The sequence below is a fragment of the Mustela putorius genome, unplaced genomic scaffold, assembly GCF_011764305.1.
Source record: "Mustela putorius furo isolate JIRA1106 unplaced genomic scaffold, ASM1176430v1.1 tig00000275_pilon_pilon_pilon, whole genome shotgun sequence".
Taxonomy (NCBI): domain Eukaryota; kingdom Metazoa; phylum Chordata; class Mammalia; order Carnivora; family Mustelidae; genus Mustela; species Mustela putorius.
In genome coordinates this window covers 19,566,568-19,583,394 of record NW_025421341.1, presented here as the reverse complement: position 1 = coordinate 19,583,394, position 16,827 = coordinate 19,566,568, and the positions used below count along the sequence as shown (strand labels likewise).

The following is a 16,827-nucleotide window of genomic DNA, read 5'->3' as shown; positions in this document are numbered from 1 at the left end:
TTCCTCACACCTACCTGCTTCATAGCACTGGCTATCAACACCTTCCATCGCAGGTAAGGTGGATCTTAGGTAATGAGGTATTAGCAATTGGTGCCTCATTATCTTAAGCCTCTCATGGAGCCCCACCCTCCTCTTAAAAGAAGGATGCTGTTATTTTAGCCAGGAGTTAACTTCAGTTTCTCAATGTATTGCACATTTCCACCTGCATCAAATGTACACACTTGCCATGTTTTCTTATTTATGTTTGCTTTAGGAGGGTCTGTTGGAGAACAGGCTTTGCAGACAGACACAGAGGCCTGGATTTAAGTCACCGTTCTGACATTCATTAGCAGTGTGATCTAGGAAAGCTACTTGCCCTATGTTTCCTCATCTATAGAGCAGAGATTCTAAAATTGTCCTCACTGGTTTAATTATAAAGATTAGATCCTGTATGTGATGAGCATCCCATAGCATCTTTTTTTTTTTTTTTTTTTTTTAAATTGGAAGGGGAGGTGAACCATGAGAGACTATGGATTCTGGAAAACAATCTGACGGTTTTGAAGGGGCAGGGGATGGGAGGTTGGGAGAAACAGGTGGTGGTATTATTAGGGAGGGCCTGGATTGAATGGAGCACTGGGTGTGGTGCAAAAACAATGAATACTGTTACGCTGAAAAGAAATAAAAAATTAAAAAAACAAACAAACAAACAAACAATAAAAATAAAGTAAGCTTTGTGCCCAGTGTGGTGCTTGAACTTATGATCCTGAGATCAAGAGTCACATGTTCTCCTGACTGAGCTATCCAGTCACCCCCCCCCATCCCATAGCATCTTAATGTAAAAGTCAATTAATGGTGGGAGGGAAAAAAAGAAGTTGTCTCTGATGCTATGGATAAAAACCAGAGTGGAAGTGAAGGAGTAAAATAATGGCTCTGGTTACCATTAAAATTCCTAAACTCTTTCTCTTCATCATTGACTCAATCCCAAATTTGTTTTGCATGCAAAATAGAGATTTTGGGTCTCAACCACTAACATTTTCTTTTTTTTTTTTTTTTAAGATTTATTTGTTTATTTGAGAGAGAGTTGGGTGAGGGCCAAAGGGAGAGGAAGAGGAAGAGAATCTCTAGTAGATTGCCTGCTGAGTAGAGAACCCAACATGGGGCTCAATCTCATGACCCTCTCATCATGACTTGAGATGAAATCAAGAGTTGGATGCTTAACTGACTGAGCCTCCCAAGTGCCTGCCGCCCCCCCCCAACATTTTCATCTTCGCACAGCATCAGTTTTATTTCACTTTTTCTCTTTAGAAGAGTTGCCAGGAACTTCCCATTCTGAATCCTCACAATGGCATCCTGAGTTCTTTAGCATTCAGGTCCCTCACTCTTCAAATTTTATCTGCTACAGCTTCAAACCAGCTCCTAGATATAGGGGTCAGAGTTCTCACCATTCTCTAAGAATATAGACTTAATCTCCAACCCAATGTTTCTATCCTTGAGGGGCTCCAAGTGTAGGTAAGATGAAAGACTGACTATACCAGAGGCTAATAAGGAGTTGTGTATCTTTGTGAATAGATGTCTATAGTTAAGCAGGCGAAGAGGTGATTAATTTGTCCTAGAGTGGGGTTGTGGTGGGTAGAAGGGCTGGGAAAGGCTTCAGAGAGGTAGCAACACTTGAGTCAGTTATTTAAGAATGAGCACAATTTCATTTTGGGCTGAGGGAGCAGCGTGACAGAGCCTGAAAGTGAATAGTCTTCATCCAAGGCATTACCGCAGACGGCAGCAAGGATGATTGAGAGTGCAGGGACACACCTAATGGAGCTGGCAGGGGCCACACTGGGAGCTTCTTTGCTGTTCTACCAAGAAACCCAAAAAGAGCAGCCTTCTTTTTCCTCACTTCTGGGGCAATAATTCTTTGTGCACTTATTTTGGCAATAATTTTTCATTTTCAGTAAATCTCTACAAGTGATTTATGGGCCCCTAGGAAGCCGGTGAAAGCCCTGAAGTTCTTTTCTTTCCTTCTCAGTTCTTTACACACAGTATGGTACACAGGATTGGAGGCAGCATGACACAGAGATTAAAGTATTGATAATAGGGGTTGAGATCCCTGCTGCTGTTCTTACCATCCCACTTCTAACCGAGTGAACTTAGGCAAGTTATATCCTCTCTGAATGTCACTTTCTTCCTCTGAAAATGGGGATAATACCATTTTCTATGTGATAGCCCTCCTGTGATGATTCAGTAAGTGCTTAACAAATGTTTGCTACTCAGTTATTCAGTGTTAATTGACCACCTACTATAAGGCAAGATCTATGTTAAATTCCTGTTACACAGTGATGAGTTAAACATAGGCTTTATAGTCTAGCTGTTTGTTATTATTAATGTAGATCTTCAGTTGGTAATATTAAAACAAATTAATGTGTTTCAGCTATGTCAATATCCTATTCAGGGTTGGGCCCATTCTCTCTTGTCCTGGTCCTGGAGTGTACCAAGAATTGCTATTCCAGTGCTTATGGTTATGCACAGTTGTGCAGCCCTAGCTGAGCTACTGTTCTAACTAGGTTCAGTAGGCGAAGTGACTTTGGAAGTGATCCTAAAGATCAACCTCAGGAGGTTAATTGTGCATGTTCAAAACTAATTCTGTGCATGCCTCAGTTAAATTTGGGCTATTTGAACTGTTCTTCAAAACTTGCCATTACTGGAATTTAGGAAAGCAGAACGCTGGAATCCTCAGATTAGCTAATTTTTGTGGAAGCTATTTCATGATAAAGCTATATATTTTTTTGGTTTTACTGTTAGTGAAGTGAGCACACAAAAACAAATACTACCTAAGTTCTGGTAGACTCCTTGTTTGATAAAGGGATTGACAAGGAGTAGAATCACCAACATCAGAGAAAGGAAGTAGAGGCAGAGATTATGGTCTGAGACTTGGAAGTCATCCTAAAGACAACCTGGGTCTGCTGGCCTCTGACAGAAGCACTTGGAACACTGAGGAGTGAGGCAGATCACCATGATCTGGCCAAATAGAGTAATTGAACTTCTCAGTACAACTATAGGAATAAAATATGTCAACAGTTTACTGGTAAAGATATTCATTCATGTATTGTGTATTGTTTTAATTTGCCTCTGTTTATTTGCCTTTTTTTTAGCTTTTTCATTTTTAAAAATCATTTTTTAGCAACTGTATGTCCTGGGTATAGCTTATTTCTGATTGCTAAGGGGAACTCCTAAAATATCTGCCCAAACACCTCAATCTATAGTCAGGAATAGGGCACAAAGCTGTATCTTTCTCTGTGCAAAACAAAAATAAAAAAGAATTCACTATCTTTAATGTCCTTCCACATTTTCTTCTGTTTCCTTTTGGTTGGTCTAATAATTGCCTTAAGTTCTATTCTGATCAGAGATTATGATTCCTGATTTACATAAGCTAGAGCTTCCAAGATTAATGTCAGCTAAGGCCTTTTCTAAAATGAAATCATAAACGATGCTTTCAAAAGTAAATTTTAAAAGAAATTTGAAAACCTTACGGAGATAGTAGAAACAGATATGGCCAATATAGATGCCAGAATATAGATTCTTAGAGTAGGGCAAAATTTGGAGGTCTCATAGTCTATGTACCCCACCTTAAACTACTTTGAATTATGTTTTGTGAAAGAATACCACAGTCCCCAAGTAGGTGTGTGTGACATTTGGAGTTATGGCACTGTGTGCCTTCCAGTATAAAGGAAAATCTTATATATATTAAACTCTTAATGCATAGTTTTGAGATTACTTTGAAGAGATAAATTTCCTGGGAAGTCATGGGTTGTAATAAAATACATAATCATCATCAGGAAATTAGATGTAGTAGGTGAAGGTGTCCAGAAGAGCCTGAGAGAGACTCTATAACCAAAGTTAAACCAACGACAGAACAACTCCATGATTACACTGGAAAGATGACAAGCAGCTACCAAGAGAAACGATTTGATACTTTTTGAGCTGACCTCTCACCTGCATTGGTCACATGGTGAGTCAGTAATTTTAAGCGAAGTGACTGGACTGAAAAAGTGACTCTGTGCACCTGTAACATCCCTTCACATGTAGAATCACATCCCCAAATCCCGCCTTGACTTCCCAAGTGAATAGTATTTATTTGTGAACAAAACCATTAGTGAGTTGTAGACTAAACAGATGGTAGAGAAAGAAGGCAAGGAGCAGGGGTTCAAGTCATCTTCAGAGCTTGAGAAAACCAGAACAATTTTGCACACTGAATCCTGGGAGTGGTGAAGGAAAGTATTACCTCCAGAGGTGCCCAGTGTCTCACCTTGTCTTTAACCTTGTTCAGAAAAAAAAATCCAAGAGCCAAATTCTAGATATTCAGGACTGACTGCCTAATGGGGATTAGACTTGGAAAGACTCATCATAGTTGGGACAGAGCCAAAGTTGAGGTAATGGGCATGTGCCAGCATGGCTCCAGTCAGCCCCAGGCTGGTTGCCATCAGCATTGCAGAGTGGGCATGGGCACCAGGAAGCTGAACCATGTTTCGAACTCAAACATTGACAGGAGAACTCACACATTGCTTTACTGATTTCATGCGTAGAACCTGAATCAGTCATGGAAAGGTGTGAGGAGCAAAGGAGAGTTTCACTAGCCTTGGCTCAAAGAGGCTCTTCAATATTTAATGACATTCAGCAGCAGTTATTGAGCATTAATCATTCTAAAGCATTTTGATATAAAATAGTTTATGATCTTAAACATTTGACAATGTAGTGGAAAAGAAACAAGAAATTCAGGGTCCTTGAGAGAAACGTAAAGAACTATGTTGGATTCAAAGGCGAGTGAGAGGATATCCTAAGGGTATTTATTCAAAAGACATCATGGAAGAAGTCAGCCTGAGGATTTGTGGTAGGAGCTTAGAGAGGGGCGAGTTTATCCCAGGTAGAAGAGATGGCATAAGCAAGTCAAGGACCAGAAAGCAGAGGTATGTTTGCACATTGTAATATATATGACTTTGGCAAGCAGTCAAATATGTATAGTAGGCTATTGAAAAATTGGCTGGAGCCAGATTGTGGAGGCATTGGTATCAGAGAGAATAGGTTGTCATTAAGGCATTTAAGCAAGGTTACTCCTGGAAACCTTTATGCCAGAGTTCCTCACATGTATCCTGAAATCACAATTAAAATTACTTAATTAGAAAGTAACTTGAATAATTTAAGCATAGAGCCTTTTTCTTTTCTCCCAATTTATAATAGATTTCTTTTTACTGATTCGGATATTCAAGTGCATTAGAACTCTGCTGTATCATAAATTCCTGGGTCAGCTTGTGTCTTCTTTAATTATAAAAGCCTAAAACAACATGGCTTTCCTGCCATGGATACATGATCCCTCAGCCCCCAAATGAGGGAATCCATTGCATGTCATTCATGCCATCTACAGCCTACCTTTTATTTTCTGCAATTTTTTTAACCTAATAAATTATAACAGAAGGTGAAACCTAGCCAACATAGTTATTTCCCTCCAAATCAAAGTGTTCAGCTTAAATCTAGGCATTGAAACTTTCTCCATAGAGGTTGAGGTTCAGAGTGTTTTAGTTGAGCCTTACTGAGTTAAAACATCTTAATGGCAATTTAAATATTATGAGTCACTGAACCAAGAGCCTGTAAAATGCTGTGTCCTGCCTCTGGTACAGCAGACACTACATAGAAAAGAAGGCAAGAGAATGTAGGACAAGTCCTACTGGCCTGGCAGGAGTCCCACCTAATTCCTTATGACGTGTCCAATGCAGGTGACACCTTCTGGAAGGTGTGGATAGGCAGTTAATATCATGGAGAGTAGGAGGTGTGGTTCAGCTTTTTTTTTTTTTTTTACAGTAGGGCATTATCTGAATGACACTCATTCTCTCTTGAGGCTGGACTTCATGCAATAAGCAATAACTGGATGTTATTTTAAAATAAGCAAAGCCACTGACAGGTCTGGTCTGTGTTCTTGTTTCAGAGGAAGAGTTGGTTGAAAAGTGCTCCTTGGTCAAGGATTAAGCCAAAGGAATAACTGAGCAGCAGAAGAACTGTGGGTTTCTTACCCCAGCCCTCAGGAAAGCTATGCCGTGAAAAAGCTTTGACCCACTGACACTGCAAGTTGGACAAGGTACCAGTTCTTCTGTGGAGTAGAAGAAAAGAAAGGAATTCTCTTGCTTGTGGTGTTTGAAGGATGGCTTCCCAGTTTCATCAGCTTCGGGTCCTGGTCTGGAAAAATTGGCTAGGTGTCAAAAGGCAGCCGGTGAGTAGAAAAAGGGAAGGGGGGTCCCTGGGGCAAAACTCCAGGCAGTCCTAAAGTGTGATGTTAGTAGAGGTAAAAAGAGAAGAGTTTCAGGCAATTTTCTAAAGGAGGAATGAGATATTTAGAAAACATCCCTATATCTTTCTTACAGCTAATGGGGCAAGTCTAAACATACCCTCAAAACTGCTTTTTGGTTTCAGTAAATTAAAAGGGTAAACCGGGACATGCCCTGAGCAAAGAAAGGGATATACTTTGTTGCTGGCTGCGTTGGAACTAGTGTCGAATTCTAGGTTTTAGGCCAAAATACTTTCAGAACTTTTCTTAATAAATTTAGTTAAAAATGAGATGAAGGAAAATATCAGATGAAAGGAATAATAAATGGGCAGAAATGTATTTGAAACTGAAAGTGATGGAAAGCTTGTTTGAAAAGATATAGAAAGGAAATAGTTTGAAGGCTGTTGGCATAGAAAAGCTTCTACAAAATTTCAGTACCTAAAAATTATTTATTAGAAATGACAAACAAGAGTCAATATATGTGCCATGCTTCAGGAGTGTTATTGAATCACTTAACTTTGCAGCTACAGTCTGTCTACTCCATTTATTGGAACATTTTTTTTGTGCTCTTACATTCATGTTTGCTTTTGAAATTACAAAGCCAGCTATTAAATCCTCATCAGATAGGGTGTAGGGAGATTGAGAAAGGAATTGGCTTCTTTGGGTAGTCACATGCTCAGAAGAACGTTTGAAAACCAGAGAAATTCAAGAAGTCACTCCAGATATTTAATTTTAGAGTGGTAATTCCTAGCCTCAAATATTTGAATAATATAAATACCATGCAGATAATGGGTGTCCTAGAAACCAACATTTCATCTGTGTACCTTATCTCGCTCTGAGTTTGATGGCGGTGTCTGACGTCTTACTTGAATGTTCTGATGTATATATTGAAAAAGAGAAGGAATGTCCACCCACCTTTGTGAATGTGGTGGGTAGGATTTAAAAATCATAAGCCTATATGTGATTTCATAGGTGTAGGGTTTGGACATAAAATTTTAAATCATTAATTTTTTAGTTAAATCATGAGCGTTCCTTTTCAGTTAGAAACAACACAAAATAAAACCTGTCATAATTATTCCATGGTAGGTTCTAAGTGAAATTCAGAAGGAAAAGAATCTGGATAGATGGATGTGGTCAAAAGATGAGAGTTGGATTCTTGGTTCTGCCTCTCAGAACTGCATGACCTGAGTAGCATATCTGTTTCTCTGAGCACTGGTTTTTCTCTTTGCAAAATGGGCACAGGGTCTACCATATTTGTCTCATAGAGTGGTAAGAGCCAAATGTGCCAGTTTATTTCAAAGTGTTTTGCAAATGGTGGACACTTGGCATGTAGATTATGGAGAGATTTGGAGTGATGTGTTTGTCATATTTTATTCAAAGTAAGGGTAAAAGGAAATCCAGGAGAAGGGGTTGTGGGAGAGAAGAAGAAATATACAGTACAGTTCTTAAGTGATGAAAACTCACTAGTTAAAAATAAAAGCAGAGAGGAACTGAAAACATGTCTGTTGTTACTGATAAACTGGATGATGAGGTTATATATTTTCCTTACAACTCCATTTTACCTAAAAATTAAAAAAAAAAAAAAAAACACCTTCAGGTGAATACAGTTTTTTTCATTGAGAAATTTTATCTTTAGAAACTTTAATAAGTTCTTGCCTTATCTGTAAAGTAGCTGGGATATCAATTTTCTACTTTAGAGTTTGTCTCCATTTTAGTCAATTTCTGCTGGATATGGCATATTTAAAGGAGATGGAATTCAGGCATGCTAATACATTTTCACCATGATACCTTATATTATTCTTATGTAGTCAAAATCCCTAAAAAGTCTGTGGTAATTATACTTCTGCCTAAGGAAAGAAAATACATTATCTTTTAGCTCATGTGGGGACATCAGAGGATTCAGATCATAAGACTACCTTGAGACCCAGGACAGGTTAAGTGTTGGGTGCAGGAAATGAAATCAGAAATAGTTCTGAATTTGTGGAAATACAGAGGACCTACTTGAATCCATTATGATCAACTAGAGAGACACAAGAGACCTTTAGAAAATGGTGGTGCCCATTTTAGAACATGGTGGTGCCCAAAGGAGAAGGAAAAACAATCCTAGGTGGAGGGCAAGAGGGCAAAAAAAGCTACATCCATTCTTCATAGCTTAGCTTGGGCCAGCCCTATTTTCTGCCCTTAGAAAGAAGACTTGGGGACATAGGTGGAAAGGATGTACATGTGGTAGGGTTAACAGGGAAGGATGAGACAATGAAGAGGTTGGAAAGTTAGGATTAAAGACATAAAAGATGTGAAATGAAAAAAATTGTGAAAAGAGAAAATATAAACAAATTAAAAGAGAATGTGAAAAGAAGAGGTATATAAATTTGAGGAGGGGACATAGTCTGTGTGAAGCAACTGGACTTTGTCATCACCAAGCAATTATTTAAAATGCAAGTGTTCTTATTTCTCTCATAATCTTTCTGAATGATATTTTAAAAAGTATACTTTTATACCCAAGAAAATAGAAATGAAGTTGTGTGACACTGGAAATTTATAGTCTTTAATGAATGTTAAAGAATAATCACCACCAAGACATCCTCCTCCATTGTATATTTAAGAGATTCTATCACAGAGCAAGATGGTGGGAAGGATAGTCTGTATAGGAAGAAGTTAGGAATCTACTAATGGGGAAACAAATGACATACAAGGAAAAAAAAAACCCAAGAAAAACAAATATATAGGCAAAATAATAGAGTGGGGATTACTGAGGAAATACATGATAAAAATATATACTAGGATAGAAAGTGAGAAAAAGAATTTCAAACACCTATGTAGTTTAAGAAATAGAAAGATAACGGGATAAGCAAAATGTTGAGTTTGGCTACAAAAAAAAAAAAAAGGCAGGATCCTCGGTTTTGGAGGTGACTTCCCTCAAAATTGTTCTGAGAGTAAATGTTTCTCTTTAATTTTTTAATAAAATCAAACATCAGAATTCTGAACTATTTGGGATTATCTAATGGCCTTAATTTTACAGGGCCTAAGTGAGCTCAAGGAACTTGTCCAAGGTGACACAGTGATTTTAAAGACTCAAAGTCAGATTTCCCCCAAAAGAGATTTATTCTTTTCACTACCTCCTGCTGCCTCCCTCTTGCCACTGAGTTGAAATTCCTTTTCCAACATTCTTGGATCCCAACTCAGAGTTCAGCTTGCCAGTGAAGATCATATTTGCTAAAGAGGCCTTAGATATTGCTGTTTTTTAGTATTAATGGTTACATCAATTCTCAATTAGATAGCAAAAAAAAAAAAAAAACTGCTAAAAGAGTGTGAAAAAATACATTAAGCACCAACAGAAATGTTAGGTAATACAAAAAATCAATTAGATGCAGTTGTTCTCCTGCTGGGCTTGTAATTTAATTCTAGAAATAATAAAAAAATGAAGATACATTCCACTGGAGATGGTTAGCGACAGGGAGGCTCACCTAATGAGATGCTAGTTAATGATAGGAAACTGAGTCCTGGCGCAGCAGAGACTGCAGGATCGAAGACTAGATAGTGCAAGATCGGAGTTTATCGTTCATTGAAAGATGATGAATTCTAAATCAGCATATCAAGGATTGACTTCAGATCTCTATAGAAGTGGAATCTAATTCCAGACTTACCGACAGAAGAAAATTATCTTGAGCTGTTTATTTTAATCTAACTATTTGGCTAGGGGGTCGCATTTTAGTTAAGTTGGCAATAGAACCAGGCATTCCCACAACTTGACTGATTTCTAATACTTTGTTGTTGTTTTTTTCTTTTTAAGATTTTATTTATTTATGTATTTGAAAGAAAGAGAGCAAGCACGCACGTGAGTGGGGGGAGGGGCAGAAGGAGAGAGACCCAGAAGCAGACTTGACACTGAGTGCAGAGCCCTGTTCGGGAATCAAGCTCATGACCCTAAGATCATAACCTGAGCTGAAATCAAAAGTCTGCATTTAACCAGCTGAGCTACCCACATGCCCCTGATTTCTAACCCTTTGGCTAAAGTTAGATACTTTCTCCCCAGTCCCCACCTTTCTCATATAACATCCCCTCACAGTGTCTAGAGAAAGAGGAAGTGCTAGCTTCAAAATTTTGGAGAAGTTTGTCTATGCATGAAAAAAAAAGTTTTGATGAAGCAATTTAGGATTAAACTGTAATCTCAAATTTCTAAATTGGATTAAAATAAACTAGGTCCTGAGCAATTACCCGATCAAATATTCCAGGCCCATTTACCTCTTCCAGATCTATTACCACTTATCCCCTTAATCCCTTTTTTTTTTTAAATTATTTTTTTATTTTTTATAAACATATATTTTTATCCCCAGGGGTACAGGTCTGTGAATCCCTTTTAATTGTCCAAAAAAATTTGGATCTACCTGTTGATATTGGTGCTGGCCACATGGCAGACATGCATATTTAGTTTAGTCAAACAATAAAAAGCAAATGAGGGACACCTAGGTGGCTCAGTCACTTAAGCATCCAACTCTTGATTCTGGCTCAGGTCATGATCTTACAGTTGTGACATCAAGCCCTGTGCTGGGCTCTGCACTGAGCTTGGAGTCTGCTTAAGATTCTCTATCCCTGGGTGCCTGGGTGGCTCAGTGGGTTAAGCCCACTGAAAGAAAGAAAGAAAGAAAGAAAGAAAGAAAGAAAGAAAGGAAGAAAGAAAGAAAGAAAGAAGGAAAGAAAGAAAGAAAACTTACCAATTTCCAAAATGTATTATGATCTGTAAGTATAGATTTCAGAAAGTGTCCCCTATCTCAGTTTTTAGAAGAGTCATTTCTATGGATGGCGGTGTTCAGTAGCAGAAAGCCCAATTAACTGAGAGCTCTGCCACTTCTGTTTGCTTGTTTTGGGGGTGGAAGTAAGGTTTATTCCAGACTAAAATACCAGCCTCTTACTTCACAATGTGAATCTTGGAATATTCCTGTTACCACCAGTAACAGTCATTCTTGATTTATGAGACAGTGCAAAAGGAAAGGAACAGGGAGCGGAAAGAAGAAGCAATGTGCTTTATATGTGGAAAGCTGGGCAGTTTTTACTTTGAAGCTTGTAATAAACAGTTACGATTCTAGGGTTGCCTTGGTGGCGTAGTCCTTTGAGTGTCCAGCTCTTAATTTTATCTCAGGTCATGACAGAATCAGGGTCTTGGGATAAGCCCCACCTTGGGCTCCACGCTGAGCTTGGAGTCTGCTTGGGCTTCTCTCTCTCTCTCTGCCCCTCCCACTCATGCTCTCTCTTTCTAATAAATAAATAATTTTTTTTAAAGTTATGATTCTAGGTTACAGGACAATCTTTAAATGATTTTCAATGAAAATCATTTACACTGAACTAATGAAAGTATAGTGATCTTGATCAAAGCGAGTTAGTACTATATCCTGCAGTGATTTGACTACACAGCTGAATGATTAACTGTGCAGGTGCTGAAGCCAGGCTCCCTGGGTTCAAATACCAGCTCTGCCATTTAATGGTTTATGGAATGAAGACTTAATTAATCTCTTTAAGATTCTGATTTCCCATCTGCAGGAAGAAATGAGGTGATTATATTAAATGAGATAATGCATGTTAAGTATTTAACATAGCATCCTACAAAATCTAAGCAGTCAGTAAATATGAGCATTTATCATTTGGATGATGATATTGAATTGATACTAATTATAAGACCACTTGACAAGAATTCATCCTGGGAAAGATATTTTGAAATCATATTATCAGAGAATTGTTGAAGGAACTACACCAGAGGAGAGGGGTCTCTATTCAAATACTTGAAGAATTCTCATGTGAAAAAAGGGGCCAAACTACAATGAATGAGTGTTAGTTTCAGGAAGGAAAATATCACCTTGATATGAGGGGCAAAAATCAGACAATGTGAGTTGTCCAATAATGAAGTCTTTTGAAATAATGAACCTTCTAGTCACTAGAACCATTCAAGTAGAAGCTGAATAAGCCATATGGCAAAGATGTTTTCCCTAATTTTTGATATACCAGTCATTCTGGACTGACTTCTTTTCCTGAAATATTCCACCCTCTTTCCCATCTGCGGGTCTTCACACATATGGTTCCTCTGCTTGAAAGACTCCCACTTGCTCACATCCCATCCAACACACATATCCTTTCTACTGCCTGACCCTTTCTCATCTTCTAGGTTTCAGACTCAGTCCCCTTCCTTTATCTTCCTTTTGCACTCAATGTCCTGTGACTTAGCATCATCTGTTACATTTGATTATAATTTTTTTAACGTTTTCCTTCCCTAAACGGCTGAATTTTTTAATTACTCTATCCTCAGTACCTGGTACACAGTAGATGCTTGATAATTTTTTATTGTATTATGAATGTAAGTCTCCCTAAGGCCATGATTCCATGAAAGAGAATGGAACATCTTCATCTGAAACATTTTATTTTTATTGATTTTCAGAATTAGGCAGAAGAATCCCCATTGCATCTTGAAAATTGTACTGATACTCAGTATCATTCACTTCAGACGCAAGTTCAGACTACCCTAGTGCAAGGGACACAAACTCAAATGTCTGTACAGGAAAAAGGAATAATATGACTGTGTGAGGTGGGCCAAGCATAAGACAGTAAGGGATGGTGACATTTATGAGGAAGACTAGATTGTGGATCCCCTATTTAAAAGAATTCAAATAGCAGTAGTTTCCTCAAAGTTTTAAATATATGGTAACACTGACTAATTTAAAGTTCACCTGTATTTTATTTTCTTTCACCTCTATTTTACTTTCAGTGAAAATGATTTTTAAGAGTAATAAAAATGGTGGACACAAATAGAATCAGATGGGCCAACAATAATTAGAATAAAAGATGCTGAAAAAGTAATGGTGTATGAATTCTCTAAAAGCCAAAATTATGTGCTTTGCTCAGATTTTTCAGAAAATCAGATTTGAGAGGTTTTCAAAAATTTAAGAGAATAGCAAATGCAGAGGCAAATGTTACTAGGTAATTAAGATTAGTTAATAGGTACTACAGATTAGCTCTCAATGAGAATTTTGGAGTGAATTTATATTTGGTTCATTCAAGGAATTTCTTAAGATTTAAACTTGAGATTTTTTGAGTGGATGTCTTTGCTGACTTCAGGGTCATTGAAATGTGTCCTGCCATCATCATTAATTTCCCAAATCTTGTCCCATGTGTGCAGTGGGATAGGGTTCCTAAATAGGAAACATGTCTGTTTTTTATCTTTTTCCTTGGCTCTTCATCTTTTCTCTTTTGCTGCTTTTTAAAAATTGGCTCTGCATTTTTAAAAAGAATTATTTTAAAGATAATTTCTAAATTTTAAATTGTGAAACAATTTCAAATTTTAAAAGTTGCAAGAACTGTACAAATAGCTTTCTTTCTAGAGCCAGTTGAGATTGATGCCCCATTACTTTGGATACTTTAGTGTCCCTACTTTACAAACAAGGACATTCACCTACTGTCAACATCACCATCAGATCTTTAGACACAATTCAGGATCATCAGTTGTCTCAACCATATCTTTTATAACAAAAGATTCCACTTCAAAATCACGTTCTGCATCCAGTTTTCATGTCTCTGGTCTCCTTCAGTCTATAACAGTTGGTTAGTCTTTTCTTGACTTTCATGACCCTCACACATTTTGAACATTTAAGACTGTTGTTTCCTTACTTTTAGACTCTGGCTATTTATCTTTGGCAGGAATACTTCAAAAATGATGCCGTGTTCTTGCACCTTTGCCTCACATCAGGAGGTACATAATGTCCGTCTGTCCCATTTTGAGACTCTGTGCATATCCCATTCATCATTAAATTTCCAATTTTTCTGTTTATGTACTTATACCTACATAGATTCCTGGATTCTTAGTTTATTCAGTTAGATGTAATTTTTTATTTTCATAATATTATATTTTCTTACTGTTTAAATTTGTCTAGTAGGTCAAATTTGATGCTCAAGTTTGTGAGAGGCTAATATCTGTGTCCTATTGACATCCCCCTCAATTTCATTTTCTTTTTTTATTTTTTTAAGATGATATTTTTTTATTGGAGACAGAGAACATGAGCAATAGTGAGGGGCGAGGGAGAGGGAGAAATAGACTCCCCGATGAGCAGGGAGCCCAATGTCCTCAGTCCTCAGGACAGGATCCCAATATTATGACCTGAGCCAAAGGCAGATGCTTAACCAGCTGAGCCACCTAGGCACCATTCCCCACCATTTCCTGACATTCTCTAAGCAGTGTATCTATCACCTTTCTTCTCTCTTTCTTTCATCTGTCTATCCGTCTGTGTCATCTCTGTGTCTGTATCTATTCTATAGCTCTGGCTGGGCTTGAGAACAGTTGACACTCCAATAGCGACGAGAACACCTAGCTTTCACGAAAAGAAGCTAAGGTTTCTTGGAAACGTAGGTATTTCCAGGTTGGGACAGAGAAAATACATGATGAGGCAGAAACAACTTTTCTGAAACCAGGGGAAAAAAGCAAATAAACAAATTTTACCCACCCATTTATTATTGCTATGTTTTATGTCTCTTAATGCATTTTGGAAACCAGGCATTCCTACCCATATCTTTAATTCTAATCCAACACTATAAAACTCTTGTTTTCCTGCTTTTCTTGTTAATAATTCCCTTGATGGATAGTGAGAAACCTGGCTCCTCTACTGGATAATGTACTTACTTTTTTGGTCTACCTCCCTGTGTTGAAACAATTACCTGTTTCTAAACCCTGAATAGATACCCTCCTTACCCTACCTGGGTTTTCACCTCCCATGTCTGACTTCTGAACTGCGTGTTTTCTCTTTACCTTGTTAGGGACCCACCTTCTTCCCTGAGTTACTGTGGTGCCTTCAGTCCTAGTGTGGACTAGCCTTTCTCTGGGCCTCAGAAAAGGATTTTCAGGCACCCAATTTTTCCGGAAGGGAAAGGGAGGAGAAAAAGAACAGAATGGGACATCTCAGTAGAAACAATCCCTGGAAAAATAAGAGACAAACTACTTAGTGTGCATATGCCTTTAGATGTCAAGAATGCCGGGTAGGGGGTGGAACACAAAAATGAGGTATAGAGACAAATGTGAGATAATTAAAATATTAGCAAAAATATGAAACTTTTGAAAACTGCTTTCCCCTTAGTTTTCAAGGAGCCCCAATATCTATATGTGTAAAATCAATAATCAGCCCTTTTCTGAACAAACAAAAAGGAGTCATGGCTCATTGATTTAGTATTTGGATACTTGACACTGCAGTTGCTTCTAGGTGGTTTATGATAATATTTAGAATGGTGTTGGTAGCAATCCTGCTGCTATGAAAATTTAAATCTTGTTTATTTCTTGCTTTTGTGATTAACTTGTCAACCTTAACATTCCCAAGATCACAGTGTGGAGGGCTTCATGTTTATTATCCTTCTAAAATGCAGTATGCAGAAATGTTCTCCAAACCTCTGACCTAAAAATCCCAGGGGAAATCTTTCAATAATAGAGTGCTTATAGGCTTGCTGTAGATTTTTACCTATTATAGAGTCCAAATTTCTTAAACTATTCTGATACAATTTGCATTTTTGTTCAGATTTAACCCATGTCTAAAATTTATTTCATTATCAAAACATCCTCATAGAACCATCAAATTAGATCAATTGAGAGACAATTCAAAGATATCCCATGACATATGCCCTTTATTTGAATGTGAATGTACATTTGTGTTGGTCCAGTTGGTCCTAGTTGCTCACTGAATTCTCATGAGGTTGCTCTAGAAAATGAATAGGTGCTCCTAAAAGTAACTATGGGGCACTAAACTTATTCAGAATATATATATGTTTTTTAAGAATAACTATGACTTCAAATATAAAGCCAAGAAATCCACAAACATTAAATTTTTAAACCCCAGTTCTTCATAGTCTACATTTCAAATGAATCATACAGAATAAAAATGGTACCTGCGTCTTGGTCTTTGAAGAGCAGACACTAATTTTTGAATGTATCAGAGACTAGGCTGGAATAACACATCTTATATCTCTATAAACTCATGTTTTTCTTTCTTTTTTTCCTTTCCTTTTTTTTTTTTTTTAAAGATTTTTACTTATTTGACACAGAGAGACACAGCAATAGAGGGAACACAAGCTGGGAGAGTGAGAGAGGGAGAGGCAGGCTTCTCGCTGAGCAGAGAGCCAGATGTGGGAGTCGATCCCAGGACTCTAGGATCATGACCTGAGCCAAAGGCAGACGCTTAACAACTGAGCCACCTAGGCACCCCTCCATATTTTTTCTGATATACTTTCTGTAAGGCATTATTTTTTCCTCAGAGTAGGATGATAATTAAAACAAAAAAATCGAGCCTAAGTATCTTGGATATTCAGATCCTTGTTCCCTGCTCTGCTTCCCAACTGGGTATGTGACTGTGGGTAAGTTAATGGATAAGGCTGTGCTAATCTTCTGCACCACAGAGAATAAGAAAGAAAGTTGGAGGGTACCTGCGTGGCTCAGATGGTTCAGTGTCTGCCTTTGCCTCCAGTCATGATCCCAGGTCCTGGGATCAAATCCTGCATTAGGTTCTCCGCTCAGCAGAGAGCATGTC

At 37.8% G+C, this 16,827-nt stretch overlaps 1 protein-coding gene across 1 annotated transcript in view; it reads left to right on the top strand.

The window, feature by feature from the left end:
- The first annotated feature begins 5,853 nt into the window (after positions 1-5,853).
- ABCA12 (ATP binding cassette subfamily A member 12) overlaps positions 5,854-16,827 on the top strand; it is a 168,928-nt gene continuing 157,954 nt past the window's right edge. The window contains exon 1 of the mRNA XM_004767004.3: positions 5,854-6,229. Within this exon, the coding sequence (XP_004767061.1) occupies positions 6,161-6,229 (69 nt within the window). The 5' untranslated portion in view covers positions 5,854-6,160. The remainder of the gene's footprint in view (positions 6,230-16,827) is intronic.